The sequence below is a fragment of the Bubalus bubalis genome, chromosome 2 (assembly GCF_019923935.1).
Source record: "Bubalus bubalis isolate 160015118507 breed Murrah chromosome 2, NDDB_SH_1, whole genome shotgun sequence".
NCBI classification, from domain to species: domain Eukaryota; kingdom Metazoa; phylum Chordata; class Mammalia; order Artiodactyla; family Bovidae; genus Bubalus; species Bubalus bubalis.
The window spans coordinates 34,808,234-34,833,079 of record NC_059158.1 but is presented as its reverse complement, the minus strand read 5'-3'; the positions used below and the strand labels follow the sequence as shown (position 1 = coordinate 34,833,079).

At 55.1% G+C, this 24,846-nt stretch overlaps 1 protein-coding gene across 25 annotated transcripts; it reads left to right on the top strand.

Annotated features, from left to right (window-relative positions):
• Positions 1–371: 371 nt before the first annotated feature.
• TJAP1 (tight junction associated protein 1) lies at positions 372–24,430 on the top strand. 25 transcript variants are annotated; one of them, XM_044929623.2, is made up of 19 exons: positions 372–489; positions 978–1,073; positions 9,966–10,078; positions 10,168–10,297; positions 11,246–11,316; positions 11,446–11,544; positions 11,934–11,994; positions 12,240–12,338; positions 13,005–13,077; positions 13,534–14,522; positions 17,220–17,317; positions 17,974–18,099; positions 19,611–19,639; positions 20,287–20,448; positions 20,659–20,725; positions 20,953–20,982; positions 21,747–21,854; positions 21,948–22,031; positions 22,668–24,430. In XM_044929623.2, the coding sequence occupies exons 12-19, from the start codon at positions 18,001–18,003 to the stop codon at positions 23,763–23,765; spliced, it is 1,677 nt and encodes a 558-aa protein (XP_044785558.1). In that variant the 5' UTR covers positions 372–489; positions 978–1,073; positions 9,966–10,078; positions 10,168–10,297; positions 11,246–11,316; positions 11,446–11,544; positions 11,934–11,994; positions 12,240–12,338; positions 13,005–13,077; positions 13,534–14,522; positions 17,220–17,317; positions 17,974–18,000; the 3' UTR covers positions 23,766–24,430. The 25 variants fall into 25 exon arrangements, with proteins under 25 accessions (XP_044785558.1, XP_044785551.1, XP_044785563.1 ...); XM_044929616.2 differs by lacking the exon at positions 11,446–11,544 and having other exon boundaries at positions 12,257–12,338; XM_044929628.2 differs by lacking the exon at positions 11,446–11,544 and having other exon boundaries at positions 14,439–14,522.
• Positions 24,431–24,846: the final 416 nt, after the last annotated feature.

Below are 24,846 nucleotides of genomic sequence, written 5' to 3'. Positions count from 1 at the left end.
GGGAGGAGAGGACTTGCAATGGCGAACAGGAAGTCCCCGGCAGAGGTGGAAGATGAGGCTGGTGAAGGGGCGAAGAAGCTAGGTCTTGCCGATTTCCACGTGACAAGCTGAGAAGCTGCCTTTTACCCTTCGAGTGATGGGCAACCATTGCTACAACTCTCACTACATTTTTGTGCTGTTTTCCTCCCACTGTTTTTTGTTTTTCTTTTTGAATACCAGACTCTTTCCCCACCCTTCTCGCTATCTCCCTAGTCCTGACAAGACACCGCCTTCCTTCTTCTGCAGCCAGCCCACAAAATCCTGCTTTTACAAAATCCGCGGTTTCCTCCGGGTCCCGCGCCCCAGTGCCCCAGTCGGAGGCCACACCCCCATGGCCACGCCCCCGATGACGCGCGGCGCCTGGTGCGTGGGGATTCCCGTGGCCGTGGCCACTACCCGGCCTGCCCCGCGGCAAGATGGCGGTCTGAAGGCAGTGGGCAGCGGCAGAAAGTTTGTTGTGGGATTGGATTAGTCGGGCTGGGAGTCTATCCTTGTAGGGGGTCGTGAGGATGCCAACGGGGAGTTGGGGCGGAGGGAGTAGCTCTGGGGTTGAGAAGAGGAAGTGGAGTGGTGGAAGGTTGGAGGCAGAGAAAAAAATGAGATAGGGATGGAGGGGAGGGGGCCTAGATTCCAGTGGTAGCCTTGGGGGAGGAGATTCCAGGCGGGGAGCCAGAAGTAGGTGTGCAGGGACGGAGAAGCAGAGTCACGAATTGGAGCGGAACTTCTTAGCCAAGAGTAAAAAGCCCGGAGCGTGGAGTGGAGGCCCTAGCACAGGCTGGTGGGAGAGGAAAAGGGGTCTTTTCCATGGAGGAGAATAGTAGGGAACGGAGGAAGAGAGACCTGAAGGAAAGAGGGAACTAAAGCCAAACAAATGACCCTCCTCTAGACTTAGATCAGCCTTTCCACAGTTCTTATAGCAGCATCTGCCCCAATTTCAGCTGAAGACTCAGGGGCCCCAGGGATTGGAAGAAATCACAGTGCCTGCTTGGAAAGAAGAAGAGGTAGCGACTTGCCCCAGCTCAACCCCAGAGCGGGTAAGGTGGCTTCCGTTGACAGGCTGGCATGCTCCCTGGAAGCAGGATGCATGGGCTCCGAGTGATGCTGAAAATCATTTATTTTGAGAAGGGCGCGCTTCTCTAGAGGCTGCCTTTTGCCTGTGGTCCCTAAGTTAGTCTTCTGCTTAGATCTCACGCTGATTTGTTGAGAGTTGGGTGTAGTACTGAACCTTGTATGCCTTCACCTGTGCAGGCGAACGTGGTCAAGAGCCTAGATATCAGACTAAAAATATTTTAACACATCCCTGTCACAAGCAGTTTCCTTCATGGTCACTGTATTTTCTTTGATCTCCCCATCACATCTTCAGTTTGGTCTCCTGCCCGAAGTGGAGATTTGTGGGTGACAGATGGTGGGCAGTCATAAGAAAACAAACTTCTGGTTGGTGTCCATTAACCATTTAGGCACCTGCTGTCACCGATTCCTGAATTCATTCTTGCCACATGTCTGCCTCTTTTGATCTTTTCTTTTGGTAAGAAGGGCTCGTTTATTTGGGCTCGTGTTATTTGGGGATGTGGTGCCTAGGTTGGGTCAGAGGAGTGAGGCAGGCAGGTTGGGATTAGGGAGGAGAAACCCAGATCAGTTTATGGTAAGAGGTCAGGCTGACTGGTACAAAGCTCTGCACATGTTTTTCACATCATTCTGTTCCTGAGACCCCTGATATTTAAGAGTTGCTTTACAACCTGGAGCAGTGTGATGCAAGGAAAGGCTTGTAGAACTTGCCTTTTTCTCTTCTGGTAGTTTTTTTCTTCTTTCTTTATATCTTCCTATCAAACCACATTAAAAAAATATATATATATATATATTTTTTTAAGTTTTGGGGACTTCCCCGGTGATGCAGTGGTTAAGATTCCATGCTTCCAATGCAGGGGTCATGGGTTTGATCCCTGGTTGGGGAATTTAGGACCCACAGGCTATGTGGTGTGGCAAAAAAAAAAAAATCAGTTTTATTAGCAAAACTAACCATGGCTTGAGAGATAGTGGATTTGGGTTTGAGGAAAGAGAACAGGTTTGGAGGCACAGAGCGCAGTGAGTATGGTTCCCACTTCTTTGATGCCCTTGGGTTATGCCTAAGCCAGAATTAGGAGCATGCTTCTTACTGGAACCTGTTTCATCATCTGCTGAAACATCTGCTCCATGGTTGGATCAGCAAGTCTGATTTGATCTAGGACTCCTTACTAACCATCTTCTGCTCCCTACTCTCAACCCATCCGTGCCCCCAAAAGTCTTACTCCAGGCAGACCAGCCTAAGTCACTGGCACTAGACTAACTTCAGTACCTTCAGGTATCTGAAGGACTGGTGTTATTGAGCTGTGACTTCATTTCTAGAAGGTTGAAAAGCTTCTCTTTCTGAGAACAATTTGTGGATGCCTCTAGGAGATTGTAACCAGCAAGGACAGTGTGGTGAGCCAGCACAGAGATTAAGAGCACTGACTCTGGAGCTAGATTGCCTGTCCAAATCTAGACCTTGCCATTTGTGACTCTGTGACCTTTAGATATTGCACAGCTCTCTGCCTCAGCTTTCTCATCAATCAAATGGAGATGGTTGGAGTACCTATCTCATAGAGTTGTGCGAAGGTCAAATAAGTTAGTACATTAGTGTATTTAGAACAGTGCCTGACATTCAGCATATATATTTGTTGTTATTACGCTGGCCAGATCTCAGCCCTAATTTCTGCTTCATGATTGAACTTGGTGTCACTCTGTGGCAGACCTGTACTGGTTTGAGCTGCTCTCCTGTGTGAGAAGAAGATAGTATAGATTTTACATATAGTGAGAATATCCTCATTAAGCTACTTAAAGTGATATTAAAATGCCAGTGATTTCCTTGGCAGAACACATTTGAAACTGTGAGGCTGTGGAATTATCAATTTACCATCGAGTGATGAAGATAACAATAGTGCTTACTGAGCACGTCCTGTGCTGGCACCTTTGTAAGTGGGTTAGTAGTTTCATACTGTTAGTATCCCCATCTTACAGAAGAGTAAATAGAGGTGCAGCATTGTTAAGTAATTTGCTCAGTATCACCCAGATAGTAAGTGGCAGAGCTGGCATTTGAAGCTAGGCAATCAGGCTTAAGCAGTCGAGCTTTTTTTTTTTTTTTTTTTTTGCATTTGGTATGAAGTTAACTTTTAAATATGCCTACTGGCAATTTCTGTCTCTTGTTTGCTTGTCATGATGGTTAGATGTGAACCCATATTGTAGTAAACATTTTTCTGATTGTTTAAAAAATGTTTTAGGAGTTGAGCTCTTATCTCAGCTCTCCTCTTCCTCTCAGAGTTAATAACCCTTGCAGGCACTGGTGGGATTTCCCTGGTGGCTCAGTGGTAAAGAATCTGCCTGCGACGGAAGAGACCTGGGTTTGATCCCTGGGTCAGGAAGAACCCTGGAGGAGGGCATGGCAACCCACTCCAGTATTCTTGTCTGGAGAATCCCATGGACAGAGGAGCCTGGTGGGCTACAGTCCATAGGGTTGAAAAAAGTCAGACACGACTCAAGGGACTTAGCATACACACAGGGACTGGTGTGGGAGTGCCCTGTGCCATGTTCGCCAAATCTAAACTCTCTCATCATGATTCAACTTGGTGACTGCTCTTTGGAAAACTTTGAGCTGGCTGGGGTGAGCAGACAGAATGACATCGAGATCCATTCTTAGCATGCATTGAATGTGTCAGTGTTTGTGTTATGGTTACTGACACGAACCGTTGAAGGAACCATAGTGTTAAACTCATAGACAGTCTACTTGCATCTTTCTTTAAAACATAGCAAACTACAAAAGGGGAAAAACTGTTATTAACGTGAGAGGAAGTTGGAAAATTAAATGTGCTTCTGCTGAAGCTTGTGTTGTAGAGGAAGGCCCTGGTGCCACGCCCAGGTCTATTTCCTTTAAGCCAGGCAGGAGGCAGAGTGTGTGTAAGGATTGACTGACGACTGGCTTTCCTTTGCCCAGTATTTAAGACTCACCCTTTCCCTCCTTCTGAGTCATGCCCTGTCTATTTAACACATGCCCTCAGGGCCCATCTTTTTCTTTAGTAAATGACTCTTCACTCTGCCATCAGGGCAGGCACACGCCTGGGCTCATGGCGTCGGGGGCTCTGGACCTAGGACTTGCCCTGTGATGAAACTTTCTGTCTGTTGTGGCATAGCGCATGTGCTTTTGAGAGCATCTGTCAGTCTCTGCTCCCCTCCATCAACAGGAGCCACGGGCCTCAGGATGGTGTGCTTTAGCTTGACTGCGCTGCAGTCAGCATGCTGAAACGTGTTATCTCTGTAGAGTACATGTTTGTGTTTTGGTAGAAGTTCTTTGACTTCCTAAATTCGGGTCACATTTTAGCAAATGATTGAACTTCAGGGTGAAGGCTGATGGATTTTGAGCCAGTTCTCCCCTGTTACCATTCTCTTTTTGTTGTCTAAATCAGTTTGTTCTCATAACACCCTGTATTCATTTGTTATCTTTGAATCAAATTCCTTCACCTCCTTTTTGCTATCATAATTTGAGTGCCAAGTCCTATGAGTAAACTGGGTCTTCATTTCTCCAGTAGGATTCAGCCTCTTAACAGCTCTTTAAAAAAAAAAAATATTTTTAAATTTTATTATTAGTTTTGGTTGCACTGGGTCTTTGTTGCTTTGCAAGGGCTTTCTCTAGTTGCGGGGAGCGGGGGCTGCTCTTCGTTTTGGTGCATGGGCTTCTCATTGTGGTGGCTTCTGTTGTTGTGGGACACGGGCTTAGTTGCCCTGTGGCATGTGGAATCTTCTCAGATCAGGGATTGAACCCATGTCCTCTGCATTGGCAGGCAGATTCTTATCCACTGTACCACCAGGGAAATCCCTTAACAGCTCTTTAAACTTACCTTGTTCTCTAGCTTCTGGGTCTTTGTACACGCTGGTTGTGCTGCATTCCAGACTCCCTTTTCCTTCTTTATTGCTCCTGTGGTCTCATTTTAAATGTCAGTTCCTTTGGGATCCCACTGCTCTTTACTGTCCTGTGCTTACTTCTGTTTTAACACTTGGGCTGTATTGTAATTGCCTGTTTATTTGTCTGACTCTCACAAGACTGTAAGTGCCCTGAGAACAGACACTGTCTTACTCACTGTTGTATTCTGGCATTTGGGATAGTGCAGGGTAAAAATCCCATGGATGGAGGAGCCTGGAAGGCTGCCGTCCGTGGGGTCGCTGAGGGTCGGACATGACTGAGCGACTTCACTTTCACTTTTCACTTTCATGCATTGGAGAAGGAAATGGCAACCCACTCCAGTGTTCTTGCCTGGAGAATCCCAGAGAAGAGGGAGCCTGGTGGGCTGCCGTCTATGGGGTCACACAGAGTCGGACACGACTGAAGTGACTTAGCAGCAGCAGGGTGCATAAGAGGTGCTTTATAATGCTGTGGTGCATATAGAATGAAAGAAATGTGATGGGCAGTCTCTCCCTACTCTATCTTCCATGCTGCTGTAAAAATTTACTTTCCTATAAAACACATATTGCCTCTTTCCTTTAGGCCATGGTTTCTCTCTTGTTTGGGATAGAGTCCACAGTCTTCAGCCTTGTGTGCCAGAAGGCCCAAACTCGACTTTCTAGCCTGAGTTACTGCCGCTCTGTTTCATCTGTCCTGTGTTTCCTTGCTCCTGAGTTTCCTACAGCTCTGGAACCTTTTCTGAACATTTGTTTACTTTTTTCTTCTTACTTGTGCATTTCAGTCTCTGCATCATGCTCACCTTTGTCTCTGAAACTCTGCTGACCTCTTGAGACCCAGCTTCTCTGCCACCCTGGATGAGAAGACTTCTCTGTTTTCCTTTCTTCCTCTTGGTCCCTACAGCACTTTGAACCTCTGTCCTGACACTTGTCTACCTGTTTACCTGTCTGTCTCTTTCACTGAGCAACAAAAAAAGGTGAGATTGGGGAACAGTGTCAGTGTGCAAAGGAAGTTTGTTGAGGCTTCTTCCCATCTTTTACGTTGAAATGACTCCTTTGATGGATTGTGAAAAGCATGTGAAATTAGCAATGACTTTGGTGGATACAGGTGGGAGTAAGTAGGTGGCGGATTTGTTATGTAGTTAAGGCCGGAGATGACTAAATGGGGTGGGTTTTTGCTGCTGTTGTTCTTTTATTAAACTTTTATTTTGTATTGGAGTATGGCCAGTTAAAATGTTATGATAGTTCCATGTGGACAGCAAAGGGACTCAGCCGTACATGTGCATGTATTGGATGTGGTGTTTGAGGATCCGTGTTCCCTGGTATTTTGTGGACTGGAAAAATGTTGGGTGAAGCTAGTGGTCTAGGCTTTGAGAAAGCCAGACTTCTTGTCCCATTTTTTTTTTGCGGGGGGGTCACAGAACAGGCTTATGAACTCAGGTGCTCCCCAGAAATGAGGTGGGAGGCTGAGGGTCGCTGTCCATTCTTTGACTTTTTGTTTTCAGTATAGCTGATGGGAATAATTCTTCAGCACCAGTTCTGAACAAGCGCCAGAGAAGTTTGTTTCCAGAAGTCTAGACCTCTTAATTGTATAATGCCGGGCCGCACTCCAGTGGGAGTTTGCAATCACAGGAAGATTCGTCTGGATTCTTGGGAGGGCAGCCTTTCTGTCTGGTGTTTAGCTCCCTGCCCCAGCCAGACGCCTCTCCTGTTTGCTCTCAGAGCACTCACCACACTGTGATGCAGGGGGGCTGTTAACCTGTCTCTCCCCACCCAGGGGTCTTTCTTAGGGGCAAGGTCATTTATTGAAGGCTGAGCGTTTAGTTAGCCCAACATAGGAGGTGCTGAGCAGTCCTGTTCCCAGTCTAGTCCTTTCTTAGACTAAAGCAGATAAGATCTATCTGGTGAAATTCTTTGAACTCTCAGGAAGGAAGGTCCTGCATAAACAAAAGGTGAATGTATTAACAGTCGAATTACTAATTATTTTCCAGGGTTGAGTTAATGTGGTTGAATGATCTAGGTGCTTGGCTTCAGCTGTCTCCCTCTTCAGCCTTATATTCTAACCACACATTGCTAAACCAGCCGGAAGGAGTTAAAAGAGGCACTGGAGTACTCACAGGTGTATTTTCTTGCTTAATTAGCATCTTAAAAAGGCTTTGGCTGCCGGCACCCTCTTTGTTATTCACCGAGCTCCTTTTAGTGCCTGCAGTCACCTGCTGGGTTTTCTGTGGTATCGCTGGTCCTCCCTTGGTGTGCTCCATGCTCACAGCCAAGACATCTTGGTACAGCCTTGTTCACGCCTAGAAGAACCACAGGGATGAAACCAGTAGTTAGAGGTGGATTGAAGTTTTCCCTGGGCTCTGCCCCTCATCCCTTGGTGTGGGGTGTGCACTGCAATGTGGCCCATATTCATGATGGCATCTTGGCAGGAGTGATAAGCTGCGTTGTACATTAAGCAGATTTGAGAGGAGATCGGATGAGTCAGCTGGACTGGATTGTGTTGTGTGCTTTTAGGCCTCAGAGGGACTGAGTCTGGTGAGGGTCCGTGAGTAGAAGAGTGAGACTTTCTTTGTTCGGTCTATCTTGTAAGTGCCAACTGTCTACTTGGTGACGTTTGGGATCTATCAAGGACACGGCCCCCTATTTGTGAAGCACTTTTATGTTCTCATAGTAAACTGGCAGAGAACTCCCAGATGGGGGTACTGCCTTGCGGAGAGTCAGCCTAGACCCGAAAGCCCTGGGCTTCCATTAAGCTAACCAGCAGGATAGAACTTTGCACTTATCCCCTTGGGTGCTGAGCTGTGGCCTCTTTGCCCCTTTCCAGGTGAGCCAGATGGGGAATTCGGTCTCAGATGTCTTTGAGGGTCTTTACATCCGGGCAGAATTGTCATCGTTTTCCTTGGCTCCCAGGAGAAGACAGCTTTCCAGGCTTTGAGCTGGAATTGGAAATGGAGGGTTCTGTCCCCTGTGTCTGTGGCCTTGGGCAGGTCTCTTGTCCTCTGTGTCACTTCAGAATGGGAGAATGCCACCTGTTCGTGGGCCTCACTAAGCTACAAGGATTGAAGGAAATACAGCTGCAGGGAAAGCACTTCTGGGAGGGTACAGCACAGTGCAGATGGAGTGATTTGTCCGTTTGTCAAGGAACAGTGCATTTTCATCATAAACATGGTGTGTCACCTCATTGAAAATACCAACCGTACAGAAAAATCTACAAAATTTAAAGTAAAAAGACCTTCCCTTTCTTCCCCCACTGCTCCTGTCTAAGCCCTTTCCCAAAGACAGGGAATACTGTTAACCATTTATCCCGTATCCTTCTGATCATTCTAATGTATTAATACTTCCAGACATTCCCTATCATGTATTGCCTGTAAAATAAACACAACTTAATAGTAATACATATTGTTCTTCAGCTTGTTCTGCCCTCCTAACAGTTAACCCTGGGAGGGGCAGGGAGGGGGGAATTAGTCCCTGCTGGAGCCTTCGAGGAGCCCGGCTACAGCCTCCGGTCCAGCTTGGTGTGTTCCTGGGGGGCTGGCTGGCTCCTTGGGAGGGTTGGAGCCACTTTCCCAGAGGTTCTTGCCACAGCAGACACCCTGCTTATCTCTGAGGGATTGTCTTTTATGCTGGGATGAAGTTTTCTGGTAGGAGAGCCCTGGAGTGGGAATCAGGATGGGTGCGGGCGTGATGTGGACACCAGCACCCCTGGCTCGCATGTGTCTCTCTCCTTCACTCTTCTTTCATCTCTGGCTGGAAAGGGTGGAGACTTACCTGATTTCTCAACCCCTGCTGTCTGAAACCTTGGATTAACCAGGTCACTTGCTGCTCCCCATTTGGAAAACAAACCAGACCCAACTGGTGCGTGTTTGTTTATTTGTTAATATGTCTGTGTCGAGGATTCAGAAAGTAGTCTGCCCATGGCCATGCTTCCTTGCCAGTCCAGGGAAGAGGTCAGAGCCCACAGGAAGAGTTGGCGTCTTCTCTGCTAGATGGCTAGCTTACTCTTCCTGGTCAGGCTTCGGCCTTTTGACCTCCAGGGCTATCAGAACAAGGCGGGGAGCCCAGCGAGGGGGCAGTCGGGAAGCCTGTTGGAGGCTTCTCTTGCTTGTGTTCAGTGTTGGCCTGGGCTTGGGGGAAGCCAGGCCTATGTGTGGGGCCTGGGTGGTTTCTGTTGTCCCCTTCCTACCCCGAGGCATCTCATCAGACTGAGTGGGGGTTGTTCTCCTGCTTTTTCCCTGCCAGCCCTTCTTCATCAATCACAGCCAGTATTTGCTGATGTCTGTGCTGTAACTTTCCTGTCCTGCCTCCCCAGGGGTCGCATCTTGGCCAGGGCAGGGGGTCTCTGGGACTCCACTGCTGTGGCACATTTGCCTGGAGATCTCCAAGCCAGGGTGTGTCACTTTCCCTGGGTGATTCTGGAGGCTTCAGGGAAGAGTGTTCCCTGGGCTAGCTGTGTGAGAACCTTAGCCTTTCTGGGCTTTGCCATTCTGAGGGGGTGGGGGAGGCCCTCTCAGGGTCTGGGGAGCCTGACTGTGGCCTCGCCCTTACCCTTGCCCCGTGGGTTCCTTTGGGGCCAGCTCCCTGGGAAACACCACCCCTGGCCCTTTCTGCAGCTGAAAGGTGGCAGTGTGTCGCCCGTTCCCTGGGCTGGCATGGCTCCGGGCCGGGCACACACTGCCCCATTGTGCTGTGCTTTCCACGCAGCTCTTGTTGCAACCTCCGGTCCCTGGGCCAGTTCTCTCCCAGCGCCTTTCCTCGGAGCCCGTGGGAGGGGGTGGGGTGGACTCTGCTGGCACAGGCTTGGGCGAGGTGGCAGCTGCAGCTGTGGGTGGCTTTGTTCTTAGAAGCAGCTCTCAGGGCTGTGGTCCAGCCTGGCAGTGGTGTTCCGGGAATAGGTGAGACAGGAGAGCTGCCCCCTGGTAGCAGTGCCCCCTTCCACCACGGCGATGCTCTCTTTCTGTTGACAGCCGGAGAACCTTGCTCCCTGGGGTCACCAGCCGGGCTCACTGCTTGGCAGGGTGGGTGTTGTGCTTGCATGTGGCCTGCCTTCCAGAGGGGAGAGGCCCCGCAGGGTCTGGCGGTAAGTCTGGAGGAGCGTCCCTGTCGGGAGAGGGCAGTGTGTACCCTCGGGCATCCTGCAGCCTGGCATTCCTTCTGCTCTCTTTGCAGCTCCGGAGTTGGGCTGCTCACAGACCAAGCTGTCTGTTTGTATGGAGTGCCTGGAGGGCGTCTGCCACGAGTCTGGTGCTAACCGTGCTAACCAGGAGAGCTGGCTGGTTGGGGAGAAGACACTAACCCTGTGAGTCTGACCCGGGCCAGCTAACCCACCCTGAAGGTGCCTCCAGCCACGCCTCTCGTCTCCCTTCCTGCCCCTGGCCTCCTCCCCTCTGCTTACACCGAGCCATCTCCTCTGCGCGCTTGTCCTTACCACTGGGTTCCCTCCGTTTGCCCGGTCTCCTTGCCGTAGGTGGGGCTGTGCACAGGTGCCTGTCCACCTGCCAGCCGGCTGCTGGGCTCTGCCCCCATTCCTCCCCTCAGTCAGTATGTGCCTCTCAGTTCTCCCTTAGAACAGCATGTTTCTTTAATCTGCTTTTAGCACCATGGAGTTTGAGAGCATCCCTCAGCTACCGTGCTGCTGGTTTCATGCCTCAGAGACAGATGGAAGGAGAGTAGGAAGGGAATTTTCTGCTAGACTGGATAGTTTCCTCCCTTTATCAAGAGGGGAAGAGATGGAAATTCCTGTGGCAGTCCAGTGGTTAGGGCTCAGTGTTGTCACTGCCGAGGGCCCGGGTTCAATCCCTGGTCAGGGAACTAAGATCCCTCATGGACATAGCCAGAAGGAAAAAGGAGAAGATGATGTCCCCATTATTCCTATCCCAGGATAAGATTTGAAACTGCAGGTTCTTCTTGGGGACTGGGAGGTTGAGGAAAACCTTGACCTGGCTGTGAGAAATGGCCTGGACAGAGGAGTGAAGCTCTGTCTGAAAGTTGGAGCCCAGAACCAGATACCCATCTGAGATGTAGCTCCCGTTGGTGACCATTGCTCTGGGAGGTGGAGTGGGAGGAGTTGATTCCCCCACCGCCTTCCACGTCTGGAGCTTCAGGTGGACTTTAATCGAAAAGAGCTGGGAAGGGCGCCTTAGCCAGAGGGGGTAGGACCTGGCTCTGGACTCCACAGTGGGCCTGAGGGAGGCGTTGGCCTCAGCTTGCCATGGAAAAGTTCCCAACAGGCTCCCTCCTCCCTCAGGCTGGGAAAGAAGGGGCGTCCAGAGGTTGCAGGAAGGCTGACTGCGCGGGGCGCCCTGGTGGTCTGCACAGGTAACTAGACAGACCCTGTCTGCCGCCTCTGGGGGCAGTGCCCGGGGAGGTGGGCGGAGTGTGGTGCACTAGATAGGGGGACCTGAGACCTGGAGGCCCTCTAAGCCGCCTCTGTCTCCCCTGAGCCAGGAGGCAGAGGGCAGGAAGCTGCTGGTGCCCACAGAGTGGGAGTGTGTAAATGAGAGACACTGTACGGGCTCTGCGGATGGTGTGGACCCTGAATAGAGAGTGAGCAAGCTGGAGGGAAAGGCTGAGGGCGGGAGGAGAAGGGGACAACAGAGGATGAGATGGTTGGGTAGCGTCACCAACTCAATGGACATGAGTTTGAGCAAACTCTGGGAGATGGTGACAGACAGGGAAGCCTGGCATGCTGCAGTCCATGGGGTCACAAAGAGTCGGACATGACTGAGCTACTGAGCAGCAGCACCCTGTGGCTTGGCTCTGACCAGGAGAGCAGAAGAGGCGAGGAGTGGCGGGTTGCTTCTTCCCGAGGGGCGGGCATGGGACGAAGGTCAAGTGCTGCTTCTGATCTGGGGCCTTCTGAGCACTCTGTTTGGTTGGGGGTTGGTTTGCTTGGCTCATCATCAGTAATCTTCAGCCCCTTTCCTCCTGTCAAGTGTTGGCTTGAACGAGAGGCCGGGTGGATGGACTTGAGGTATTTGCTCTGGCGGGAGTCAGGTAAGCTCTCACAGGCCACCAGCACTGGTTCTGAGGCCCCAGGATGACTCTGGGGAGAAATATTCCCACCCATTCTGGTTTTTTAAATACCTGTAGTCTATTCCGCTTAGAGTGGGCAGGGGGCCAGGTTAGGGCCGCAGGCAGCATGTCGCAGAAGGGTGAGGTTGTGCTTTCCCAGAGGGGTGGCAGGCCTGCCTGGGGGAGGGGCAGTGGGGCTGGTCTGGGCACAGACTGGCATCTTCCAGCCTTGTCATCGGCCCAGAGGAGAGCCTGCCCGGGCCCCACCCGTGTTCTGCTGGCTGCTTGCCTGCCACGCGCCCAGGATCGCTCAGGGCTTTGCTCAGGTATCTCGGGAACAGCTGCGCCGGAAACTGGGGGCCGGGGCTGGGAGGACTGAACCCAGGCTGCCTCAGTAGGATCGGCTCTCCGTGCGGCTGTTCACTGACAGTCAAGGGGGAGAGCAGCCATCCTGATTAGGGGTGGGCATGGGAAGGGTCCTTATGGGCAGTCTCCGGACCCCCTGCTGGCCCCCTTGGTTAGGGGGCTGGCCCTTGCATGGTGGAGGTTTGTGTTTCTTGGTCCTTAGTTGGAGCCAGAGCCCGGGTTTCAGAGGCCTGAGAAGCAGTTGGACCTGCACTGTGGAGTGTGTCTTGCCCCCGACCCCAACCCCGCGAGGCGCAGCTTCCTCCAGGCCTGCAGGGTTCAGAGACCACTTCACAGCTGAGGACCATTCCCACAGGGGAGGCGCTCGTCCCTGTGACCACATGCTCCTGTTTAGTGGTTCACCGGGGGCTTTAGGAAGGGCCCATATTTGGGTTTATTATTAATTTATATCCTCCTGGGGTAAGGCAGCATACAACACAGCTGGGGTATTCTGAAAAGGGGCCAGTTTTCCTTTCATTTTAAAAGCAGCAATGATTGCTGCCTTCCATTTGACTTTCTTTGGGTGAATTATGAAAGAAGAGCATTAGTTAATGATTTTTGTGATATGTATGCCTTCCCTGATTCAGAAGATCGGGTTCATTGGCCCCTCAGTGTCCTTCACTTGCTTGATTTCAGTGACAGCTGGGGACAGAGACATCAGTAAGTACAGAAATGCTGAGCCCAGATAAACTGCTGGGGTCATCATTTCTTAAAGAGAATGTGGGTGATGGAAGTCATGGAGGCAGGCAGTTTCTTTGGGTAGGCAGCTGAACTGTGTAGGGGGCAGGGGTGTAGTACAGAACTTGGGGGCTAGAAGAGACCTGGGGGGTGTGGGGGAGGGCAGAGTTTGAGCCACACCTGCTTTGGATTCAGTCGTCTCCCTCCGCTCGGCCAGTGTCAAGGGGGTAACCCTCCGCTCGGCCAGTGTCGAGGGGGTAACCTCTGAGCCCTGAGCAGAGAGAAAGCTGGATGCTGGGAGCTCCCTTCCTCTCCTGCACCTTTGACTTTGCCCTGGGCCTTGGGCAGACGCACAGAAGGGACGGCAGAGGGAAGTAAGAGGGTGTCCTTGGCTCTTGGAATAGAACCTTTCACTGTTGCCTCTGCGGGTGTTTGCAGGGAGGAGGAGAAAGGATAGCGGTTTGGAGAGAATCAGATTCTGAAGAGGGCTCCTCCTCATCCTGCTCTGTCTCCAGCAGCGTCAGGACTGACTTCGGGGGAACCCCTGGTCATACCCACACACGTTCCCTGTCCACACAGGGGAGCGAGTCGGAGAGCTGGCCCCTGGTTCGAGAGAGGAGCCGCCAGCTCCTGGCATATATTGCTCCTTATATCTGCCTCTGATACATGCTTTGCTCAGCTGTTCAGTGGGTTCAGAGCACAGGTTCACTGTGCGTGCCGAGTCCCATTTCTAATGAAAGTAGACTTTGTTCTCTGGAGGCAGCTAATCATGCCCGTGGGCTGTAATCAGGGAGAAGGTATTTAATACAGGGCAGGCGGCAACAGGGGCCTGCGCTGACTGGCAGATTGCAACATGGCAATTACAAGGCTATCACCCCCTCCCTCCACCCCTCAGATACGGTGGAGTCCTCTGAGCTGCTCCTGAGTGAGTGAAGAATGAATACTCGGCAGGAGAGGGAGGAGGAGGCGGGGTTAGTGGGGATGGGGGCTGTGAGGAGAGCTGCTTTCCTTTCTCACCTTGCCTCCGTGACGCTGGGGGGGTGTCTCCCTCGACAGTGCCTGCAGGTGCCGCCCCGAGAGCCCCAGACCAGGTCAGCCGGGGGGATTGACTCAGGTCTCAGCCTTTCTCCCAGAAGGGCTTCCCTCATAGCTCAGCTGGTAGAGAATCTACCTGCAATGCAGGAGACCCCGGTTTGATTCCTGGGTTGGGAAGATCCCCCGGAGAAGGGATAGGCTACCCACTCCAGTATTCTGGCCTAGAGAATGCCATGGACTGTGTAGTCCATGGGGGTCGCAAAGAGTCGGATACCATCAAGCCGCTTTCACTTTCACTTTTCTCCCAGAGCACGGCTGTTGTCGCACAAACCCAGCCTGAGATGTGGTAGCCCACATCCTGAGTCTTCTGCTTCCAGTTCCTTGAAGCTCAGGTAGTTTGTGGTGAGGGGTGGGAGTGGGATTCTTCCTTGTCAGTTTCTAGACTTTCTAGAAGAGCCTTCTCGTGGAGGTGCCCTGGAGCCAGCGCGGCATCCAGAGGCTAAGAGACCTCAAGGGCTGTCTGCCCGCTCCTCGTGGCCTGTGGCCCATTTGGACTTATCCAGCCTTCCCTGGGGGGCTCTTTTTCTTGCTGTGGGATTAGGAGTCGACCTCGGGTTGAAACACTCCAAAGCAGCTTGGAGATCTTTGGGTGAAGGCTGTGTGCCAGGGAGGCGGCCTCTAGGAGCTGGGTCTTCCTGGAGGGGCTGCTCTGCTGCTTTGTAACCTGCCTCTCCGCTCCTCCTGTGACCCTGTTGCCCGGCTGCTGCTCCCCGTGTTCTCCAGTAGGCGTGGCGTCGCGCTCACCCCTGGGGATGACCTTCCCTGCAGTGCCAGCGGCCTGCCAGGCCTGTGTGTGCCTGTTCAGTGCTGGAACTGTGGTCCCCTCCAGGCTGGATCTGAGGCCCTTAGCAGACCTCAGGAGTTGGGACCAGGGCCCCAACATGCACTGGAATTTAGGGATGTGGGGCAGGGAGTGGCATGGAGTCTCCCTCCTGGACTTGTGTTGGGATCGCTGAGGCTCCCTGGTGGACTGTCCTCCCTAGCAGGGTGTGGCCTTCTGCCTCCCCAGTCGGGAGCCATGTCCCTCCCTGTGACTCCGATATGTATGAAAAGGGCGGGCTCTGGCTGGGGGAAAGAACCTCCAAAACCACTGTCATTCATCTGAGAGTCCTAGTCTGCACTTTGACCCGTCTCACTGCTAGCCACATCCATGCTACCTGTCCCCTCAGCAGGCCAGATTGTCTGTGCATGAAAGTCCCAGGAATATGTGCTGTGGGGCCGTGAGGTTGAGACAGGGCAGGATGAGCTCGTAGGACATGTGACAGCTCGAGCTGGGGCAGCGGGGCATGGAGGGAGGCCGCTGCGTCTCCTCACGGGTAGGATGACTAGATACCCGGGCACGGCAGTGTCCTCCGCCCACCGCCCACACCAGTGTCCCAGGGCTTGGAGGGCAGTGTGGGCGCTGGCAGGAATAGGGAAGGTGGGGGGGGGAAGGCAGAGGCCCGCTCTGGACTTCATGGGCACTCCTGGCTACCAGTATCTCTCCCTCCTGTGGTCTGACTCTTCCTTTTCTAACATATACACCGCCCCCCCCAACTTAGACCCTCTGAGTATCAGAACCCAGGTGTCCGGGCTGGCTTCGCACTTTCTGGGCCTGTTCCCCAGGCCAGAAGAGCTTCCACCCAGGGCCCCACTGAAGGGGTAGCCCCAGGGAGCTGTGGGGGTGACTTGTTTGCTCCCCCACACCTCAGGAATGTGCTGTCCCTTCAGGCCTGCCCAGATTCCTGAACAGGGAGTCAGCCCGACACAGCCCGCTGTGTGTGCCCTGTGGGGACACGCTCTGCCTCGCCATCAAAGGGCTGGAGGTTGGCGGCTCGTGCCTGCTGCCACACCCCAGAACCCCACGCCAGAGGCCAGGCTGCCCAGACAGAGGGGGGAGGCCACTCCTCTTCCCGCCCTCCCCACCCCCTCACCGTGCCTCCCGCCTCAGGCCCTGTTGGAATGTGACAGGAGCTGTGGCCAGGGCATGTCCCAACAGCGGGAACACACGCTTCAGCCCGCAAGGCTTCCTTCAGCCCCCAGCTCTGGTTAGGTGGATGGCGGAGGCAGAATTGTTGATGTCCGGAAGGCCACCTGAGGTTGCTGCCTCCACTGGTCCCTGTGGTAGCTGCTGCCCCCATGCTGCAGCCCAGCTCATTACAGGTGGGGGGGAGGTTGGAGCCCCAAGGACTTGGAGGGGACCTCACAGGCCACTCATTCCAGCCACCTCTCTGCAGATGAGAGACAAGCTTATCCAGTGAGGCAGGGACTTACCCAGGGCCACATCGTGTGTCAGAAGCAGCACTGAGCCCGGAAGCCAGGTGTCTCAGCTTCCCAGACTGGGGCTTCCTACACAGGCTTTCCCAGCCTGGGCAAATCAACACTGTGCCGATAATGCCTTGTCATGGGAGGCTGCACTGTGCTTCATAGGATGTTAGCAGCAGACCTGGCCTCTACACATTAGATGCCAGTACCACCCACCCCTGGTGTGACAAGCAAAAATGCCTTCAGATATTTGCCAGATACCAGGGGTGGGGAAAGGAAGGGGCTGGGGAAGACCCAAACCACTCGGGTTGAGAACCATTATTGCTCTAAAATGCTGCCTTTTCCAGTTCTCTCTCCTGGACCTTCCCCTCCTTCTCGCAGTCTGGGCTCCTCTGGAATCATTGCTAGGAGCTTTTTTTTTCCCCCAGCATCTTCTTGGGCCTCTCCTAGGCTTTTTCGTGGTGTTTTCTTCTGCAACCCATGTCCCCCAAATCTCTGAGTTGTTGTTTCTAGACTCTGAGAGGCCCTGGAGATGAACAGGACAGATACGGGGTAGGCTAGGGACAAGACAGCACCAGGCCTCTTCTGGAATCAGGCGTGTGGTAAGCCAAGAGCATGGCCACACAGACACACCTGTGTCTCCCTGGGCCGGGACGCCGTTCCTGCGGAGCCCGGTGCTTCCACTCCGGTCCCGCCTCCATGGCTCTCCTGCGTAGCTCTCCTGGGGGCACTGACTGACAGGCCTTGACACCTGGTTTCTGTTTTCTTCCCATCTCTGGTTTCAGGAGCTGTTGGCCAGAGGAAGTGGCTGGGCCGTGGGATGCAGAGAGCCGCAGGCTGACTCCCGGACAGCGGAACAGAGAGTGCTGCCGACGGACGGACGGTATGTTCGCGGTGAGGCCTGCGCCCCCCACTGGGCCCCCTCCTGGGGAGGCTGGCGGGTGAGGGGGCAGCAGGTGGCCCCTTTTGGTGGGGGCTGATGAAGAGAGTGCTGGAGGCCAGAGAGGCTTGACCTTCAGGGCCCCCAAACCTGGTGACGCCCCACCCCGAGGGGTCCAGGCTGGGCATACATCTCAAGCCCTTACTTTCTGCTCACAGTTTGCTTTAAAGCTAACATTAGTCGAGCATCTGAGTGCCAGCTTCTGTTGTTAGTGCTTTCCATAATCATTACAACAACCCTATGAAATTGGTTGTTGAAGTGAAACTCAACCCAGTTTGGAGTTGAGGAAACTGGTGTTTGGAGAGTCGCTCTTCCCTCTGCGGCGGCCCTCCCACGCCCGCAGGGGCCAGGGGCGGTGTGCCCTGCGCCCAGGCCCTGGGCCCTGCCTTTCCCCTCATGTATTCCCACTGGCCCTGGACCCCTCTCCTGTTCACCACTGACCCACAGGCAGTGGCACACTGGAGCTGAGCACTTCAGATAACCCTGGGAGTGGCCCAGGCCCGTCTGCTTGCCTGGTGGCTCCTACCTGTCCCCCTTTTCCCTCAATTCAGAGGCCTTTTGCCACGTCTCTGAGCCTCCTCCCTCCTTATTTCCCTCAGCAGGTTGAACAGCTTTCACCTCCCAGAATGACCAGTGCAGCCCCTGCTAAGAAGCCCTACCGTAAGGCACCACCTGAGCATCGTGAGCTGCGGCTGGAAAGTCCTGGCTCCCGGCCCGAGCAGGAGGTCAGCAAGAGTGGTCCCCCTGCCCCAGCTGGCAGCTGCAGACCTCTGAGGCGGGGCCTGGCTGTCCTGAGGGGGCATCTGGTTCCCCCAGTTGGGGTGCGAGTGTGGCGTTGCTGGTACCCGCTTGGGCTCTCAGCTGCCGCCATGCTCGTGGGGGGCCATGCAGACCAATGGGGGATGGCTGTGACATGTCCACACATCAGGAGCCCCAGAGTCTGTAGTGCAACCTAAATGATCTGTGCAGTATTATTCTTGGTGTGGGAGGCCGCCCATCAGACAGAGGTGTCTGACCTGCCCGGAGCCCGGGACTCTGGCCCTCCACTGGTAGAGCAGAGCTGTGCAACCTGCGGCCCTTCTGGGCACCTTTAGGGAGCTCCAGCTGCTTGCCCTCAGCCTAGCTGTTCTCCACTGTCCCCGAAAGGCTGACCTTTGTCCAGCTTTGCTTTGTCTGGCTGACATTTATCAAATATGTGCTCCCTGCTAGGAACTGCATTAGATTCTTAGGAGGCCTTCTTCAGGCAACCGCCAAACATTCTCCAGATCGGTGTTCCTCTCTCGTTAAGCTCTTGCAGCAGGAGGAGAGTTTATTCTCCTTGATACTGTGTCTCTACCCTGTTGAAGTTCATGGAGCACATTTGGAGAACTTGAGAGATGGCCAGCGTGTGCCAAGCGCCCAGGGCAGAAGTGCCATCCACGACTTGCCCATTTTGAATTCAGGAAACATTAAAAGGCCAGATACTGTGCGAGGTGCCGCCCTCTGGGCACCCCCCCAGTTTTGTAGATGTGGTCTCTAGGGTTCAACAAGATTAATGAAACCAGTCCAGGTGTCAGTGGCTCCCAGGTCCATAGTCCGGGCCACGCACCTCATTGTCTTGCCTGTGATGAGCGTCCTGAAGCTGTGAGGCCAATCAAATGCCACTCGACATTTCCCTCCTGCCATAGCGTGGGCTCGCTCTGCCTTGTGGTTGGCCGAGTTCTGGCCCTTGGGCTCGTGACCCGTGTGGGGGCTTGAGGAGGATGCTGCAGGAGGGAGAAAGCAGGACGAGACACTTCACTCCCCTCCGTCCAGGTTACCCCAGAGGCTGTCCTGCACTCGTGCCTCCCAGGGGGCCCACGGGGCTTCATCAGAGCTCTGGACCCTACTCCATCCCACCTGGCTTTGTCACTTCCCTGGAAAGTCTTCAGCCTTGCCTACAAGGCCCGCTAGGAGCCCATTGAAGAGCTGAGAGGCTCTTTAGCTCAGGGAGAGGTGGCATGGCCTCTAGGACTCAGAGGGCTTGGAGCTGGTGTGGGGAAGGGCAGGGTTGGAGTCTGGCGGCATGGGCGAGGGTAGTCTCGGCTGGTCCAGAAGTTACTAGACGGCCCCATCTCTGGGGGGCCCTGCAGCCCACTTGTGCCAGACACGTATGCTGCAGACATGACCCTCTCTGGGGCTGTTTGGAGGAGGTGGGAGTGAGTGGGAGGCAAGTGGTCCGGAGCCGAGCCTCAGGCTTCTGTTTTTTTGTGCACAGGAGCCGCTGACTGACGCGGAGAGGATGAAGTGAGTACCTGCTGCCCAAGAGCCTCCCTGCCTCAGCTCGGTCCCCTCAGCCCCAGGCTGTTGGTACCGTTGGGCTTTTCCTTGGATTAGGTAGAGGTACAAGTTGGGGGATTTTCGGGACTCTGGAAGGCAGCTTGACGTTTGGATATTCGTCCTGGAAAAACATGTGTTTGATGAGAACCTGGCATTAGGGAGGCGAGTGCCTCTGAGGGGCTGCTCGGGCGAGTCCCAGCTCCCGCCTCCCGTGCCAGCTGTCTCTCGCAGCCCTTTCCGTCAGCCCCGTGAGGCCTCTGCAGAGCAGGGCCCTCCTGGGCTGGGTTTCCACGAGTTGAATAATGGAGCAGCTTGACTGTGCAGTGGAGAAACTGGAGCTGGGGGCCGGCTGGCTTGGGTTGTAACCAGAGACAGATGGCAACTGTGGCCCCTGCAGTTCTGTCTTCTCCAGTGAGGAGGGCCAACTGTCCCCCCTCCGTCCCCTCTGCCTTCCCCACCCTCCAGGCCCAGCCGTGTTCTCAGGGCCAACAGGCCTGTGGGATACACTTCCCTGGACTGCTATCACCCCTACTTCCTTCTGAATCCAGCCTGGGACTCCAGGGTGGCCCTTCCACCTCTGATGCCCCTCTGCCCTTGAACCCTCATCCTCCCAGGCTTTTGCAGCAGGAAAACGAGGAGCTTCGCCGGCGCCTGGCCTCGGCCACCAGGCGCACTGAGGCTCTGGAGCGTGAGCTGGAGATCGGGCAGGACTGCCTGGAGTTGGAGTTGGGCCAGAGCCGGGAGGAGCTGGACAAGTTTAAGGACAAGTTCCGCAGGTGTGGGACCGGGGGCTGGGACACGCATACGTGCATCTCCCCGTTCACAGGGGGTTGTTAGCCAGGCGTGGCCTCAGAGGTGATCCAATTCTGATGCGAAAACTGAAGTTCTGGGAGGGGCACCTGCCCAAGATCCCACATCAAGAAGGGACTGAGCAGGGTCTGAAGAGCGGCATCTTGACCTGGGGGTCTGCCTTGTGTTCTCTACAGGCTGCAGAACAGCTACACGGCTTCCCAGAGGACCAACCAGGAGCTGGAGGACAAGCTGCACACGCTGGTAATCTGTCCAGGAGAGCAGCTTGGCTGGCGCTGCACTCACAGCACAGCACGGGGCTGGGACTTGCCAGGGGGCCCCGTCCTGCCCTGGGCTCGGGAGGGGGCGGCTGTGGTGGGGAGGCGCCTGCCATGTGCCGTGCGAGTCAGGGTCGTCTCGACGCTCACACTGTTTCTCTTCTCTCGTCTTCCCCTCACGCTGCCACCGTTGCTGCTGTACTCTTCTCTCAGGCCTCTCTTAGCCACAGCTGGATTTTTGCAGTTGCGTCTGAGTTTGTGTGTTTTCTCCCTTGCCCTTGCCTCCTCCTCAGCTGAGATCTGGGATGGCTGGGGTCTGCCCCTTGCCCTCTGCCCACTCCTTTCCTGTCCTCATGGGAGGCCTGGTCAGCAGTCAGTGCCTCGCTCCTGGGGGCAGGTGGGGAGCCTGCTCTTGGCTTGGGCAGAGGTACTGATTGATGTCACCACTGAACACTCACAGCCTCTCAGCTGCAGTGGCAGCCAGCCCTGCCACTTGGAGGAAGGGGGCCTGTGGATCCAGTCCCTAAGCTGAAGATCGGAAGACTGTAGCTCCCTCCCTGCTTGACTAGATAATCTCCCAGGCGCCCCCAGCTGCCACCCAGCCCTGCTCTGTGCCCAGCCTCCTCCCCCTCACCCAATGGCCTGATCCTGGAAACAGCTTACATGCAGCATAGGCCTGAGCCCCTGGGTTTGCACTTCTTGTCTCTCAGGGTAGAAGCTCCCTCCCCTGGCGTGTAGAGCCCCTTGTGCGCCCTCCAAGGCTGGGCAGCTCTTAGACTGCTCTGGGCCCGGGCACCTGTCGGTCATGCTCAGAAAGCCTCTGCCCTACAGCCCGCCTGCACTGCAGGAGAAGTGTCCCGTCTTCTTCTGTCTACCCATCATCTGTCTCTACTCCATGTGCCTTGGCTGCCCTAGCACCTGTGGCTTCCTGTGTCTCTGGGCTGGGAGGAGGGGAGGAAGAGCTGGCTGGGGCCTGGGCTGGGTTCACTGTGAGTCTTGTGCCTCAGATCAAGAAGGCTGAGATGGACAGGAAGACGCTGGACTGGGAGATTGTGGAGCTGACCAACAAGCTGCTGGATGCCAGGAACACCATCAACAAGCTGGAGGAGCTCAACGTACGGCATCCTGGGGCCTCCCTGCCTGTGCCACTGTGTCCCCACCCCACTCCCCAGGTGGGGCCGGGCGCTGAGCTGCATCTGTGTCTGCAGGAGCGGTACCGGCTGGACTGCAACCTGGCCGTGCAGCTGCTCAAGTGCAACAAGTCCCACTTCCGTAACCACAAGTTCGCTGATGTGAGTAGCGTGTCCTCCCAGCCCGTGCCGGTCCACCCTTTCTAGGACCCCTCCAGCTCCAGTTTCAGCGCCTCTCTGTCCTGTCCTTGCACCTCTGGCTCCCCGCCTTTCTGCTTTGCCTTCCCCTCGCCTTCCTGTTTCCCCTCAAGCCAGGCAGCTCAGCCTCTGGTTGGTGTCCTGCATGCTCTCAAGGGCCATCACTAGGGGCAAGGTGAGGACTGGCCCTTTGGGTATTTCTGGAACAGAGACGGGGAGAGGGTCTCAGTTTCCAGATCTGATGCAGGAAGGAGGGGGATGCCAGAAGTATGGGCCATAAGATAATTGAGAGAGCCCCTTGCTCTAAGGGGAAGCTCTAGACCCCAGAGCTCCAGCCTAGGGCTGACAGGGTCGACAGAAGGAGTGGGCCTTAGCACCAGTTCTGGGGTCACATCCTGGCTGTGTTGATCAAAAGCTTCAAGTCATTTCACTGCAGAATGAGGACCTACCTCGGTGTGCTGTGAGAACAGGTGATAGCAAAGTGCCCAGCACACTGTGAGGAGGGAGCCTTGCACACAGCAGCCTTTGTTTTTGCCCTGAAGCAAGCTGTCTTAGGCTAGGATCCTTCATGTCTCTTTCCTTCTCGTTCCTGTACCCCAGCTGCCCTGTGAGCTGCAGGACATGGTTCGGAAACACCTGCACAGTGGCCAGGAGGCCGCCAGTCCCGGGCCTGCCTCCAGCCTGGCCCCTGGGGCTGTGGTGCCCACCTCGGTCATTGCCCGCGTGCTGGAGAAGCCGGAGTCTCTCCTGCTCAATTCGGCCCAGTCAGGCAGTGCCGGGCACCCCTTGGCTGAGGATGTCTTTGTGCATGTGGATATGAGTGGGGGTGACCCGGGTGACTCAGCTAGCCCCCCAGCCCCGAGCAGCCCCAGCCCCCAACCCAACGGGGAGTGCCATTCCCTGGGCACTGCCGGGGGCTCCCCAGAGGAGGAGCTGCCCCTGCCGGCCTTTGAGAAGCTGAGCCCCTACCCAACCCCATCTCCGCCACATCCACTGTATCCTGGCCGCAGGGTGATTGAGTTCTCTGAGGATAAGGTGCGGATTCCCCGCAACAGCCCCCTGCCCAACTGCACATATGCCACCCGCCAGGCCATCTCCCTGAGCCTGGTGGAGGAGGGCAGTGAGCGGGCCCGCCCCAGCCCGGTGCCTAGCAGCCCTGCCTCAGCCCAGGCTTCCCCCCAGCACCAGCCCCGCCCCGCCCTGCCGGCGCTCAGTGCCCCGGCCAGCTCTGCCAGCTCTGAGGAGGACCTGCTGGCCAGCTGGCAGCGTGCGTTTGTGGACCGCGCTCCGCCCCCGGCCGCTGTGGCCCAGCGCACGGCCTTTGGCCGGGATGCACTCCCTGAGCTGCAGCGCCACTTCGCCCTTGGGCCCACTGGCGGAGATGAGGTGCAGGCACCTTCGTCCCCACCTGGTGAAAGCGGGCTTCTGCTGCTGCCCGAAGCTGACCCTGGCTTTCCCAGGGAGGAGGACGAGGAAGAGCTGAATCTGCCCGTCAGCCCGGAGGAGGAGCGCCAGAGCCTGCTGCCCAGCGATGCTGGCACTGAGGAGGGGCCCAGCGCGCCTTGTCCTGAGGGCAGGGTGTGGGCACTGCCCAGCCCCAGCCGCCCCCAGCGCAGCCCCAAGAGGATGGGGGTGCACCACCTGCACCGCAAGGACAGCCTGACGCAGGCCCAGGAGCAGGGCACCCTGCTCCACTAGCGCCCGGCGCGCCTTCCGCCGCTGCTGCACTGGGACTGCGGGGCACCCCTGCCCTTGCAGCTCAGGGTCTCCGCCCAGCCCAGGCCTTTGGCCTCTGCTCCCTGCGTGAACAGGGTCAGGCCACACCAGGCCTTTCAGCTGCATTGACTGTAACTGGCACCAGCTGGCCTCGTGGTTTTTCCCTCCTGGAATATTTATTCTCCAATGGTAACGTGCAGCTGGGGCTCATGACCTTCCGGTCAGCCCAGATCGGTCTGTTCTGGGGAGCTGAGGCGTTTATTACACCAGTGTTCATCCTCCATCCTCCTTTCATAGCCACCAGTCTTTTTTTCCCCCCAGAGTGTAGGGGGTCATTGGGATTATTAACCTCTAAGTTCTAGTTTTTGACCTGTTTCCCTCTCCTTCAATCCTCTGCACGAGCTGTTGCCTTCAAGGGGCCTAGCACAGCAGGCCCTCGGGGGTGCGGGAGAGGACTGACTCAGGGCTCCTCAGATGTTCCTCCTCCCTCTGGAAGGGAGTAGAGGGTGGGATTCAGGGGCCTTAAACTGGGCTCTTGGTGAAGCCTGGCCCTGCTCCCAACCTTGGCTCTAGACTGTTACTCCCAGCACTGGGAAATTTTCACATCGGTAACTATTTTAAAATTAAATAAAATTATTTTACTGGAATGGCCTCATTTGTATCACTGACCTTCCTTTTCCAGTCTTCTCCCCATTCTTGGGTATCCCCAGTCCTAGTCATGTCCTAGTCTTTGCTCCTGACTCCCCCTGCCTCCCTCTGCCTGGGGCTTCCTTGGGCACAGAGCCTCAGGCAGGGAGAGAGTGTGCCTCAATTAACCTTGGCAGGGCTCTTGAGTCTCCTTGGGGTAGGGCTCAGCCAAGTTTGGGGGGCGCTTTACTTCACTTATGGTCCTTACAGGGCCTAAGGTGTCACCCCAAAAACCCAGGTCCTAGAAGTCAGAGACCTGAGCCAGACCTGTCTGAGACACTTGGGGCCAGTGGATGCTGCCCAGAACTTGGGCCACAGGGTGGCACTGCCACCTGGTGGTGTCTAGAGGTATTTCCAATTCCTCCCCTACTGCCAT

What these genes read in the sequence shown, in the direction of transcription:
- TJAP1 (XM_044929690.2), top strand. Translation starts at nt 18,001, where the DNA reads ATGACCAGTGCAGCCCCTGCTAAGAAGCCCTACCGTAAGGCACCACCT. An exon ending in ACTGACGCGGAGAGGATGAA is followed by an intron (nt 19,640 to 20,286) that starts GTGAGTACCTGC and finishes TCATCCTCCCAG; the next exon opens with GCTTTTGCAGCAGGAAAACG. An exon ending in GTAACCACAAGTTCGCTGAT is followed by an intron (nt 22,032 to 22,667) that starts GTGAGTAGCGTG and finishes CCTGTACCCCAG; the next exon opens with CTGCCCTGTGAGCTGCAGGA.